Genomic DNA, 14,323 nt, shown 5'->3' with positions numbered 1-14,323 from the left:
TACACATAACCTGCAAACGTTATAACTGAAGATAATTTAGCTTACCTGCTTACCTATTATATGTAGTAGGTATATGAAAATGCCATGTTATCAAGATGAATTTTGTTGTTATCTACATTTGGAGTGCATGGTCATAGAATATGCCAAAGGCGATATTAGGAAACTGCTTCGATAAGTACTGTAATAGTTAATTAGAAAGAGTTAATGACATTTACTTACAGCAATAACGTTACAGACCAACATTGACCTATGGTAAAGAGAGAGTCCGGTGCTGAACGAATCACAAAAAAACAGGACCACAAGGATCAAGACTGATAGCTAAAGTAGAGGTTTGCTTTCAAGTTGGCGCTATAATGTATTTAACTGGAATTCACAGTAGTGACCGAAGGCTTTAATTCGAGAAGAAGAACATATTCTTTCCGAAAATACAGCGACATTTGGTTTGTAATATGGAAGTCAGCAGGAACTGGTATTATAAACAAAACAAACGGTGGCACGTTAAAGCAAATTCAAATTTTAGCGCGCTTGCGTTTGCGCAGTACAGGGAGTCAGTGTGGAACACATCTGCAAGTATGCGGTTAGGATGTGATGTGGCTGCGTTCCATTAGCAAGCGAATGTATAGAGTCGCATGCTATTAAATGTCGTCTGAATACGTATTTCAGCAGAAGGGCACTATGTTCGAAAATTTGTTTCAAAATTAATACGAACATTTCAAAAATTGGTACCTTGAGTATAGCCATTGTAGTCTTTAATTAGAAGTCACAATGTAATTGAAAAATTCTAAAAGTGGTTAATTGGGACAGATAGAAGTTGCTTTTCGAATTCGACTCTAAGTTCAGATTTGCTCGCGAGGGACTGGTGTTACTTTCCCAACTTAGCGAAATAGCAAAAATACCTGAAGATGTCGACTGGCAAGTGCTAAAACTTCGGCAATTTTTCGGACGCTTCCCTAAAAATTCCTCCACCGAAGAACCTTTTTATTAAATCCTTGTCTATCTGCATTCGAATGACACCAAATGAGGGGGTCGCTATATTGTCCGACGCGGGAGCTCCTTGAACGACGGAATTGGTCGGTTTATGGGAGTCAAAGGATGTCCGACTACTTATAAGATGGGCATATTGTACATCTAGAAAATGCCCTCTGGCCTCTGGCACCTTTATTTTGATTTTTTTGGAGTGGGCTTCAAAACGTCTAGAAAACAATACTGGCATATCGAAAATTTATATCAAAAATCATCAAATCAAATCAAAGTTTATGGACGTACCCATATTCGAAGTCACAGCAATAATATTACTGTTCTGAAATGGTTATTGTATTATTATGCGAATATTTTCATAGCTCGCTCTAAAGTAGTGAAAACTGCACGTATTTGTAGTGTTTTATAGAAATGGAAATCTAATTTGGAAACACCTTGTATGCTATTATATGATGGGAACCCGCATATGCCATTTGCGATTTCGTAAAATTGGCAATATCGTAAGAGTGCAAGAGAGATAGAAGAATTGGCGGTAAATAACTTCCAGGTTAGAATCAGCTGTTTGTTTTAATTCAACGGTTGTAACAGTCGAAAATCTAAATGTGTGTGTTGCACTATGTTTGACCGTTTTTCTGTTGAAAATTGGTAAGATTTTTGAAATTATTATTTCAAACTGACAACATTATGGAATTCGCGACCCACAAATGAAGCATTTTATGTACTAAAAAAGATCTACATTCATAATGTTTGAACATTCATTACACAATGAAGAAACCATTTCTTTTTCTGCTACTAAAGAGTCTTCCAAAAGTAATACACATCACAGTCGCAGACAACTGTTTCCATCAATTGAAGAAGATAATTTTGACGATTTTTCATTGACCCCCCTCACAGCAAATGGCTCATCGTCATATTCATCTAAAACCGATACACCTTTAGACTCACGCTCTTTGCAGCAATGTGAAGAGGAAAATGTATTACTCTTCAGCGGGGATTCCATAGAAGATTATATTATAATTGAAAATATTCACGATCCTTTAAAGAATTCAGACGTCGACAATAATCCGGATGTAATTAAGACGCCCTTAAATGATAAGTTTTTCAATCAAACTATTAATACAGAGATTAATACAACAGCAGCTCCCTTACATCTAAGTCCTCCGCAAATTGTTCCACAATCGGTAGTTTTCTCACCAAAGAAACTTAAACCGAAATCACCCGATAGCATCGAGCCTCAGGACACATCTGCATTGAATACCATCGCGACTAAATTGATTCGAAATTACGCCGAGGAAAATAGTCCTTGCTCGGCACCAGAAGTTGGCAAACGTAAAATGGGTTTGTCCAATTCATCGCAGTCGAACAAGCTACAAAAACTCGATCAAAATTCAAAAGTGCGGATGGAGCTATTTCCGAAACCTGTCCAAGAGCATAGTCCACCAACTAACGAGAATAAATCTCCAAATGGTACTCAACGGAAAACTAATAAGTCTTCAATTTATCTGTGTCATCGGGGGACTAAAAAGAGATTTGGTCAAATTAACGCCGGTGTGAGGCATAAAGTAAAAAAGCCTAAAGCGAGAAAAGTAAATAGCGAGCAGCTACTAGAGGCCGTGTTTGATATCACTGCGAATACTGCGTTCAATAAGTATTTAAAAAGTGTTGAAAATTTTAATGCCGAATATGGTAAAACGCAAATTCAACCATTGCCCAGCGCTCACTCCAACAGCGGTGTAGCTAAATTGGAACACTCGGCCCAAAACAAAATCGTTGTGGCGAAGAAACGGCCAGCTGAACATCCTTTGCAAGACGAAAATAAAAAATTCTTTAAATCTCAGAGAAGTTCCGCTATAGTCGTCGATAAACATTTTAATTTCAAACTCGATAAAGAAAAAGCCGATCCTCTGAGTCCTACCAATGAAGTCGCCTATTTTAAAGAGTTTGACATTAATTTAGATGTATCGGACTTACTTGCACCGGAGGACAGTTTAATATCATCCGAGACATTGAACAACATCTTAGGTACATTGCGTGATGAAGTGCAGATGCCGAATTGTGAACAGATGATATTGAAGGCTCATAATTCCGTGACCATGTCGGAAAACTCCATCCATCTACATGTACCTGCCGAAAGTTCCCCCAACACTGAAGATCAGCCAGTAAGGAAAACCGCAATAGAAAAATCGATCTTACTATCGCCAACGTCTCAGATGTGCAACATGACTTCGGGATTAGCTTTAAATAGTCCTACTAGAAACCGAGAAGTGAACGGCGGCAATGGAGATGCAGATTGTCTAAAGCTCTACCCCATTTTTTGTGGGAAACAAAACGTTTCGCCGAACTGTTTTAAAGTGCCTAAAAATCCTCTCGTTAAGAAAATTAAGCCTTTGCCCAAGAACCAGTTGCTGTTAGATGCCGGACAGAAGAAATTTGGAGCAACTCAATGTACTGTTTGCAAATTTGTCTACCATATGGGAGATCCAAATGATGAATTAATACACCTCAACTACCACAACTCGGGAAACGTGTTACGATACAATGTAAGTAAAACTGTTCAAATATGTGATCAATTGTTGATCTAATTTGCTTTCAAATTCCACTTGCACTCTTTTACTTCTACCAGAAAAGTTTTTAGATACTTTTCAAATGAACTATGAAACCAGATATGCAACCCCCTGTATTTGAATGCATTATTTAATTCTACGTACTACTTTTTTAGCGCATTTTCCAACGAAGTTGGGTGCGCTATTACAGCCACTTTTCTGTCCGTCCGTCTGTCCGAGGCCTTAACTACTCCTACAGTTTTCAAGATATTTAGTTCGTTCTTTTTGCATTCAGTAGCGTATCGCTCTGGCACCTGAGTCAAGGAAAATCTTGACGATTGAACTGCGCAGTGCGCAATGTTAACTTTTTTATTTATTAATATATTTTGTTGAAATTTTAATCACAGATACTTGTAGTAAAGGCAAATATATCGCATATAGTAAAAATCAGATGTGCGCATGCGCAGACTGTGCAACGCCAACCTTATTTATGGAGATATTTCTTTGAAATTTTAACCAAAGATGCTTATAATAGTAAAAGCAAACGTATTGCATATTGTAAATATTAATAAGCGCATGCGCAGGACGCTCAATATCAACTGCGCAGTAAGTGCCAACTTCCTTATTTATGAAGATATTTCTTTAAAATTTTAACCATATATGCTTCTAGTAATGAAAAACATAGCGCACATAGGTATGGCCTATGGGGAAGTATTGTAAGTAAGTAAGTAAGTAATTTTTATTGTGTTAATACATTTAAAAAATGCTTACACTCGTCCGTCGAAATCGTATAACACATAAAACACATAAAATACATGAGACATATAGAACAATATTAAATAACATGAAAAATCATTTAGAAATAAAACAATTAAACCAAACAAACAAACAAACAAAAAATACAAACAACAAAAAAAAACTTAAGGCGTTAAACAGTCTTGAGGTCGTTATCTAAAAACTCTTGGATGTTATATATTGGATTTTCGCGTAAAAAAGTTTTAAGTTTCTTGGAAAAAAGTTGTTCATTTAGAGATTGGAAACAAGAAGGTAAATTGATCAATTTATGAAAAATGCGCTGAAGTTAATCGCCTTAGGGCGAAAACCTTTTTACTTGTTTATTACATGGTTAACTCGATGGTTAATATACGAAGGACTAGTTTTAAAGATAATTCGATTTATAAAAAACATTTGACATTTTCAAGCGTCAGTTTGTCAAAATTACTACTTAAATTTTGATGCCAGGCTGTATATCTTTTATCCTGGGTAAAGTAAAAGTCAAGTAAATATTACATCTACTATGAAACAATTAAAAATAAATTTACAGGGTGTTTTGTTTGTAGGTCCAAAGTTACAAAACTGGATATTAAAAATGTCACTTTTTTAAAATGGAACACCTTGTATATTTTTCTCTCGATTTTTCTGGTATCGTTCAACTGTTGCTAATAATGACGTATACGAGGTTGTACACTCACCTATTTCCCATCTGATCTAATCTGAGTCTAAAAACTGGAGAATAAACTTGATAGTAAAAATACTCTTAAAAATACTTGATTACAAAATGGATTTAATTTAATTCCCAATGTCATGAGTCATTGACATTAGTTTCATTTTTTTGCATGGCCACCTCGCCATTATATAAATTATAAGAGAATGTTAGAAATGCAGTGTAAAATGTGGGTGGCTTAGCTAAAAAAAAAATAGACAGCATTCCAATTTTGTAAAAATCAATCAAATATGTATTTTTCTATTACTGAGTAAGAGCCAAATTTTCTTTGCTTGCGAAACATTCCCGGGGCGGAAGGAGTACTTCAGACGCCATCACTACCTATTTGATTGTTGAAAGAGGAGATCACGTTAGCGATTAGAGAAATTTTTATAGACCTTTCTAAAGCTTTTCATCTCGCTTTTCATAGTTTATTTAATAGTACTCTTAGTAGGAGAGTTGGTAGACATTTTTGGATAGATATTTGAGGCACGCTGTAAACTTGTCCAATACTTCTCCAATAATACCCAAACACACAGACCTGACTGAGGAGTAGCGGGGTTAACTCCTCGGTTAACTCAACCTGTACATTTTTAAAGATACGATTTTTTCTTGCAAAAAAATATCCTCAAGGCATTTTAAAATTTTTACACCTTTAACGTCCCTCTTATCCCTATTTTTTTGAGACTTTTCCATATTGTTTCCTGTGTGACGCAATCGAAGGCATTATTATTATCATAGTCCTATCAATATGTCTTCATTCCCTAAATCAGGGACTGCAATTTTGTTTTAATCTGGGCGTTTCTAAAAGGTTGTACAATGAAAGCTCTTTGTTTATGCTATTAAAAAGATGTTCATCAATAATAATGCATAATGTAGAAAAATGAGGAAATATGTATATGGTCATATTTCCTTTCGTTTTAAGGTAAGTTTAGGATTTATTTGTTTCACTTTTTTTAAGAAACAGTACAATTATTATGTTGGCCTTGATCTCTAATTGGATTATACTCTGTAGGGAAATAAACTTTATTATTATTATCATGAGATAACCTTTTGCTTTTTTATTGTCTTCATTTTGGCAGTAGCATAGATTAACATGATTTTGGAACATACCCCATGAGAGATAGATACATCATTTTTAAATGTCGATTTATTACAATTAGAGACAACTTTTACACAAATGCAGTAACTTCACATGGGACTAGGCGCCTACGTCTACTTCTAACCGCAAAAATTCAAATTGGCTATGCACGCATTCGGTTTTTTGTCAATATATAAAATTACAATTACAAACTGACTGTCTCACTTTCGAAAAAAGTTGTACATTGTGCATCTTACAGGGATGGAAAGACGAACGGGTAGTATCACAAATATCCAGTGATCGCATTATAAAAGTTGTACCGAGCGATCCCAAAGCCTGGTTGAAAAAAGTAAAGGAATTATTGGAGGTAATCAATCGAGATCTCGGATATTATGAAATGCCCGTTTCTTTAGATAATGCTCAGGTAAGATATATTACAGTTGACTTAATCAGATTCTAAATTGTTTATCTTTCAGGCATTTTTGTACATACATAAACAAGTGATAATAGGCTGCGTTATTGCCGAATATCAATCTGTTGCTTATCGTTTACTTTCCGACAATACCGGTATAGATCTATGCTCAGAGACCAAGTTTCCTATTAAATGTGGCATAAGTCGTATTTGGGTCTCACAAGCACACAGAAGAAAAGGAATTGCAACATCACTGTTGAACTGTTTGCGAGCAAATTTCGTTTATGGTTATATTATGGGCAAAGATGAACTTGCCTTTAGTTCACCAACTGATATAGGTAAATCCTTTGCTGCAAGATATTTCAACACGCCCAATTTTTTGGTATACACATAAGCGTCATTTACTACTTAGATTCTATTTAATTATTATAAGTGTATTTATTTATTATTTTGTTCAATTGTTTGTATACGTTATTGCATTACTGTGAATGGTATTTATTACAAAAGTGCCATTATGAAGTAAAGTTTGTACAAATATCTCTACCTTAATTTATATACCTAGTACATTTTAGAGATTATTGTTACATGTTACCTGTCAACACATTTTGTAGTCAGATATATTTTTGCATTGCCATTTACACAGATTTATAGTAATTGAATGTATTTATAATTCCAAAAGTACATGTTAAATAAATTTATTAAAAGTTTTTTAGTGCATTATTTATCTGCCTTATGTAAAACAATTTCATAGCAATTTATTTCTACACTTTGCGCTTCATATACTTGTGTATGACATGATTCCGTTCAAACTTTGCACAGTTAACATATATACACATGTAGCAAGCCAATTGAAAATGGGTCAAATCCAATGACCCCGTAGCGCTAAACCGAGGTACTCTGCCGCTTTTTCAACGCTCTATGGGTTTATTTTTTCATATAAAATATACCAACATCACAGATTTGAAACTCAAGATTGTGGATTTGTTGTTGTTTTTTAAACATTAGCGAGAAACCCTTGTTGGAGTAAGTGGTGGATGTTTTGCATTTTCGAGCTAGCCGTCAGGGTAAATTGCAAGGACGTGGCATTCTGTGTATTAAAAAAATAAAATTAAAGCTATGCGAGCAGACAATTATATTATCAACAGTGAGCACTAAATATAATTTAAATCTAATACCATACAATTTCCAAATTAGATACCTATCCTATACTAATACAATTAGGTACATATATAATTATTATTATTTTCTACAACGATGTACAGGGTGTAAATCGAAAAGTGGAACATAGGCGTTTAACATAAGAAATTACTTTTTCTTTGCGCAAACGTTTCCTAATTATTTTACGCAAAAATATTTGTTATAGAGATATAAATTCTACATAGAAATCATGTGAAACGATTATTCTACCTCTTCTTGTACGCGAAAAAATTAAATTATAAAGATTCTGTTTTCACGAGTTTTTTGTCTAACTAGCGATGGACTATGATAAAAGAAAAACAGTTTTGTCGATGATGAAGTTACTAACGTGCCGGTTCGTCGTAGAGTGTACGGTATGCAACACATAACATTGCTACACCTACAATTCTTAATATTTTAATACGGAAATATGATTTTTCCAATTGTAAACATTCTTCGATGTCATCAGGCAAGGCGCTAGTTATTTATTCTTCTAAAAGTTTGAGCTCTAGTTTTAGCTTAGGTATACGCAAAATTGGTGTGCGGTAAATTCGCCCCGGAAGATTCGCCCCGGTAAATTCGCCCCGGAAAATTCGCCCCCGGAATATTCGCCCCCAAGTAAATTCGCCCCCAAGTAAATTCGCCCCCAGAATATTCGCCCCCAGTAAATTCGCCCCCAACAAATTCGCCCCGACAAATTCGCCCCCGTAGCATTCGCCCCATTACATTTATTAACCCTCGGAAGTAATAGGTTGGTTTAAATTAATTAAATAAATATTTGCAAAAATGACGATATTTGGAACTCAATACGACGAGACTGACAACTCGAAATTGTTCATATTCAATCGTTTTTCACCTGTAAAAGGCTGATTCAACGGTTCAACGTGAACCATATGTTTACAATACATTTTACAACAAATTGCGTTTACAAAGGAGTCTATAAATACTCAGCCATTTATGGATGTATTGAAATGTTTTTGGCATCAATGTATAAACAAAGGATGATTCTTTCTTTAGACTTACATTTGAAAATTGGCCCAGATTTGATGTAAATTTGTGTTGAAAAACACCAACATTGATGAAGTTTGCTGAAGTATCAAATCATAATTAAAATAATCTAAAAAAATCTAACTCGAAACGTCCCATTTCTTTAAAATATAAAAAAAATTTTGCTTATATATTTATATTAGTTAGTCTGCTATACGGTACTCTTGTACTCGTTCCAAATTCAGCCCGTCGGATCAGCCTTAAATTTGAGAATTTTGGTAAAAAATGTGCAAATGCCATAAAAGTTTTAAAATGTCCAAAGTATCCACTAGAGATCAAAAAATGTTGAACGTTGACCATTTACCAAAAATTTAGTAAATACTTTGTGTCCTATTATTATGTAAGTATAAAAATGACAATACGGATTACTGATGCCATAAGAGTTCCTTTTTTGCTGTTGTCAGTTTGATTTTCAGATTTACTTTATTCAACCTTACCTTAATTACCTATTCATATTTTAGTTAACAGGTATTTGAGTGCTATTATTCTACCCCTTTATATACACAGTTATTACAAAAAAAAATTAAAATTAAACAACATTCATTTTATGAACTGCTGGCCCTGTTACCTCCAATGATTAATAAATCTTATGGGGAGAATCCTACGGGAACGAAATCACCGGGGGCGAATTTGTCGGGGGCGAATTTGCCGGGGGCGAATTTTCCGGGGCGAATCTTTCTGGGGCGAACAGTCCGGGGCGAATTTACTTGGGGGCGAGTTTTCTTGGGGGCGAATATTCCAGGGGCGAATTTACCGGGGCGAATTTTCGGGGGCGAATCATCCTACAATCGCAAAATTACTCATGGACAATATAAAATCAAGTTGGTTTATAAAGATGCAAAAGTTAGGTATGCATAATTGTTTTATGCATCTACAATGCTTGGAAGTGTAAGCGCTCCGTGTATACCTATCCGAAATGTTGAAAATGAAATGCAATTCAATAACGTGTTCAGGTAATTAAGTGTAGGTATATTTAGAATCAAGTAATAGCCAAATCGTTCGATGTTTTAAAATTAGACTTAAATATATTAATCATGTAACATAGGTAGGTAGGTATTGGTACAGGGTCAAAAGTTTTGCCAATTTAATTGTAGTAACACGCATTCTGTTTAAGTACCTACCTACGTATGTACCATAGGTAGGTATATCTAACTGTAAAATGGAAGACCATGTTATCGATGTAATAGTTTCTTTATATTCCCAAAATAATTGGAAAAGAATATTGGATATAAGTGACGAATCGAAAAATGCGGTTACTACAAAGTTATTATGGGTATGGCCCACTAAAAAAAATTTGCAGTTTGTTCAAGGTGTAATTGAAAAATACAATCTTAAAGGAATTATTTCAATTGGTTGCGGAACGGGATTACTGGAATGGTTAATTCATAGCTTTAGTAGTAAGTACATATATTTCGCAAATGGATTAAAAAAACTAATTCACCTACTTTGCAGATTTTTCGGTAATAGGAATTGAAGTAAATAAAGAATGGTGGACTAGTAAATATTCCATGCCCCAATTCATTCCAGTTAAATTCCCAAGTATGCCAATACAAAGTAATGATTTAAAAGAAGACCACGCATTGTTGTTCTGCTATTTTAACAATGGTCCAGCTTTTCAAGATTATGTCAATGCTTATGCCGGAAACGTTATTATGATTATAGGACCAGGTCCTGGACGTGGAACTCACACAGATCCGGATCCGTTTAAACCAAAATTAAAAGATGCGTGGGAATTGTGCGACTTTCAAGAAGTGGGTGATACTAAAGATTTTATAGCTGTCTATGCTAAAATTAAACTATAATTTAGGCAAATCACTATTTTCCGTGTTATTTTTGTACAATGAAGTGTATGAAAAGTTTTAGCTATAAGATGAAATGGTGCGGTGCGGATCAGCAGAGGTCGGGTATAGCTACTTTGAACAAGTCTCTTTGCAATAAGTAGGTATATGAAATAGGAAATCGTATTTTCTATTTTTTTTTGAAAATTATGTTTAGGTATATTTATGACACGTCATTATTTTTATTTTTTTGTCTTCTATTTCACTCCGTAAAAATCCAATATGGCGCCAAAAGAAATAACAAACTAATAGCTTCTACATCGAGCGTGCTATGGAAATTCTGATAATAAATTCAGATTCTTTGGGGAAAAGTGCCCATAAAAGGTGCTAACGGGAACCGTTCCTTTCTGATCATTTAATATAGAGAAAATGAAAACAACATTTGACATTTTCAGCTCAATTATTTTCAAAAATTTTTCAAAAACTTGAAAAGCGTTTTTTTAGTCACCAGAAAGGGGCAACTTTGCCCTCTTTAGTCCACACTGTTGCGAATTTTCCAATACAGAGCCACGAATTTGAAGTCTGCCATATATAATTGTGGGCACAGAATCCAGAGCGCCATGAGTACGGAAAAGTTTTATGCGATAAAACGGTCGATTTATTTTGCATTTGAAATGCAGTATCACGAATTAATAGACCAACGGGTTTCATTTAGTTCATATGCGGTAAAAATACGTACCTATGTGTTGTGTGCAGTAAGCAAACATTTTACTACCATGAAGTTGCAATTGGGAAGACAGTCACTTGAAATTTCGGGATTGATAGACCGGTGGTGTAGAAAAGAAGGTAAAATATTGGAATATGAGGTGTGCATTTAAAAAAATCGCAAGTTTATGTGCGTATTATACGTACATCTTTTGTGGGGTAATGTACTTAGATTCCGTAACATATAGTTATAAATGCTTAAAACTTCAAAAATAATAAATTTCTAATGTTGTAACTTTATATATCTATTCTAACAATTAATTATTACTACTTAATTAAAATTAACCTAATGCAAATAAGTACATAAATTGTAATTTATTTGGCCATTATTGGGACTTTTGGAAAGTTCCATAATGATATGACACTTTCTACTCTACGTGATTGGTACTGATACAGTATTCAATAGAACCTACTAATCTAGCGCTTCAGAAACATACCGAGGTATGTTGTACCTGCCTACCTACGCAATCTGAATTCCATTTCTTTTGCTATTATATTACAAGTAACTAATTCAAAACAAAATAGATAAATATATCCGAGCCGACACAATTTTAGAAAATCCCTTGGACTGAGCGTGGTAGACAGATACACCTATTTCAGAAAAGGAAGATCTCCCAGTCAGGATTCAACTATAAGATAGTGCCTGTTTACAATATGCTAGTCTATGCAAACATGTTCTGTAGTCATTTGCACTTTTAATTCCCTGTATCACAATATTTATTACTATCTATTATTACGAACGTAGGTAAGATTTTGAACTATGAACATAGATAAGTGTGTTGATAGTTTTCAGATCTTCGATTGCAACGTATATCGAAAACGTGTGAACTACATAGGTAGAAGTTTTACCTAGGACATTCACAAGAGTATTAATTTTAATCAGCCATATTCACTTACTTAATGTTTAGATTTGAATTTTTAAATGTTTCGACAGAATCGCCACTGCACACACTGTAAAAATCCCCATCATTTGTTAATGTAGACTTGGCACTATAAAACGATTTGGCGCTAAACGTTGACGAATTAGACTGCGTCCTCATTCTTGGTGAAATACCATTGGGGATGGTACTCATTTCGTACACCTCTGATGCAGAGCTTCCACTGTTCCTAGAAACTTGGACCCCTGCTTTGAATTGCAATATTACAGACTGAAAGTAACATGCATGAAAAACCTTACCACCTTTGTTTTTATATATTATCGCGTCTTTGTCATTGTTACCTTTGTAACAACAGAAACACAACGCTTGTTTCATATTATACTTCATGAATTGGTACAAATAGCAAGGTTTGGTATGCGCGAGTTTACCTGCGATAAATGTATTTGATCAAGTTCCAATTCATGATAATATTTATCTTTTATCACGTGACGATTAGGGGAAGGGAATTAGGTGCTATACGCTAACAAACGTAGAAATCACAAAGGAATTTTGTTATCGCCAGATTTATGCTCCAGTAATGTTAGGTACAAGTTTGAAGCTCATTTGCACGCAAATTTCGTTGTCGTTTTTGGTACTTACTACCTATAAAAATGTACGGGTACCTTTGTCAACAATTGAATTGCCCACCCCACTAAAAGTATAGTTTCTAATCCTCCCTCATGTTACAACTTAGGAAGTTCTGGTGCTACTTTTTCCAAATTGTACCCTATTACGCTGTAGAGCAAACCCGGCCAGCACAATACTTCAATAAAGGTGACCCAAATACAAAGAGGTACCTACGGTCTTCGTGAGCTGTTTCGTAGATCATCGAACCAAATGTTAATTCCAAAATGATATGTTAGAGGCGAAAAATATCAGATAACGTTCTCCACTGCAATAGAAGTAAAAACTTATAATTATATACTTACCTATCTATTTTAACATTTGTAGTTCAATTAGCACTTAATTCGAACTAATCACATTGCTTCCTTGTTATTTCTGGCACCTTTGTGGAATAGTGTTCTGCTTCTGCACCATCGCCCTGAACTAGTAGAATGCCGGGTTTAATTTAAATAAATGTGTTCAGCAAAAGTGATTAATTTAGCACTTAATTATGCAATTTCTCTTTTCTCAGCTTTCTGATGGTGGTAAAATAAAAACCGTAATAGCCAGTATGGGGGCAAGATCACGGTTCTAGTTGAGCCTCAGCCGGGCCGAGTCAGCCCCATCTGGCCACCCCCGGCTATGGGCCTGTAATAACCAAAGCTTTGTTGGGGGGTAATATTTCCGCTGAACTCGCTCCAAAACATGTACAATATATGCGGTCTCCAAATTAAGGATTCATATTCCAGCTTAGATCTGACAATCGAAAAATATAACGTATTCAAGGCTTTAACGTTGTGGAATGTCGAACAGTTCCTAAAGATAAAACCCAACAGTTTTGAGGCACTATTAACTACTTATTGAGTTAACATGGCTTGTGAATGTTAATTTGAAGTCAAATATAATTCCTAAATCCTTTATAGATTTTTTTTCATGTTCCTTGTAAGTTAATAGAATAAAATAGAAATCTGGACAGTACCTTAACTCGAATTGGTTACATTCAAACAATAGCCATGACTTTTGTTGTTTTATGAATTGCTACTAATAACAGAAATGTTCATATATAATACCATAAGTAGTCGAAGTATTGTCGAATATTTTTGAGCTGCTGTCACGAATGCTAGTTACGCTGATTAATACCACGAGCGCTTGCGCGAGTGGTATTAAAAAGCGTAACTAGCATGAGTGGAGCAGCAGCTCAAAAATAATATACAAATACTTAGACTACGAATGGTATTCGGAGGACTATTCAATGAATCCAAAGAAAAATTAAGCATAATTACCCACGCGAATGTATTTCCATGACAACAATAAACGTCAAAATAAATTACGGAAGTTGCTTTTCATTTTGCTATTGATTCTATTCGAACTTTTGTGCTCCAAGCTAATTCGTTATGAGTGATTAAATTAAAAGATGTGGTGATAAGTCGGTTGTCGAAATTGATTAACAAACTAAGCAGAATGTTCCGGTTAATACGACAAAATTTCGCTACATTTCACTGGTGGAAGTTTGACAAATGTCATTGAATAATCGCATTGA

General features: G+C 34.8%; 2 protein-coding genes and 1 long non-coding RNA gene across 6 annotated transcripts; 2 read left to right on the top strand and 1 right to left on the bottom strand.

Moving 5' to 3' along the window:
• Nucleotides 1-112: 112 nt before the first annotated feature.
• LOC116182312 (N-acetyltransferase ESCO2-like) lies at nt 113-7,132 on the top strand. 2 transcript variants are annotated; one of them, XM_031502843.1, is made up of 5 exons: nt 113-329; nt 377-469; nt 521-3,518; nt 6,345-6,509; nt 6,562-7,132. In XM_031502843.1, exons 3-5 carry the CDS (start codon nt 1,722-1,724, stop codon nt 6,889-6,891), a joined length of 2,292 nt encoding a protein of 763 aa, XP_031358703.1. In that variant the 5' UTR covers nt 113-329; nt 377-469; nt 521-1,721; the 3' UTR covers nt 6,892-7,132. The 2 variants fall into 2 exon arrangements, with proteins under 2 accessions (XP_031358703.1, XP_031358698.1); XM_031502838.1 differs by having other exon boundaries at nt 236-469.
• Nucleotides 7,133-9,756: 2,624 nt separating this feature from the next.
• Nucleotides 9,757-10,538, top strand: LOC116159638. 2 transcript variants are annotated; one of them, XM_031472664.1, is made up of 3 exons: nt 9,760-9,858; nt 9,939-10,117; nt 10,173-10,538. In XM_031472664.1, the coding sequence occupies exons 1-3, from the start codon at nt 9,848-9,850 to the stop codon at nt 10,520-10,522; spliced, it is 540 nt and encodes a 179-aa protein (XP_031328524.1). In that variant the 5' UTR covers nt 9,760-9,847; the 3' UTR covers nt 10,523-10,538. The 2 variants fall into 2 exon arrangements, with proteins under 2 accessions (XP_031328522.1, XP_031328524.1); XM_031472662.1 differs by having other exon boundaries at nt 9,757-10,117.
• A 930-nt stretch (nt 10,539-11,468) lies between these two features.
• LOC116159639 lies at nt 11,469-12,710 on the bottom strand. 2 transcript variants are annotated; one of them, XR_004143023.1, is made up of 2 exons: nt 12,441-12,710; nt 11,469-12,389 (listed from the first exon to the last, which is right to left on the bottom strand). It is a non-coding gene; the product is annotated as an uncharacterized LOC116159639 (long non-coding RNA). The 2 variants fall into 2 exon arrangements; XR_004143022.1 differs by having other exon boundaries at nt 11,469-12,386; nt 12,441-12,688.
• Nucleotides 12,711-14,323: the final 1,613 nt, after the last annotated feature.

The sequence above is a fragment of the Photinus pyralis genome, unplaced genomic scaffold, assembly GCF_008802855.1.
Source record: "Photinus pyralis isolate 1611_PpyrPB1 unplaced genomic scaffold, Ppyr1.3 Ppyr1.4_LG1, whole genome shotgun sequence".
NCBI lineage: Eukaryota > Metazoa > Arthropoda > Insecta > Coleoptera > Lampyridae > Photinus > Photinus pyralis.
The sequence above is the reverse complement of the archived record's forward strand: the minus strand, read 5'-3'. Positions and strand labels throughout refer to the sequence as shown.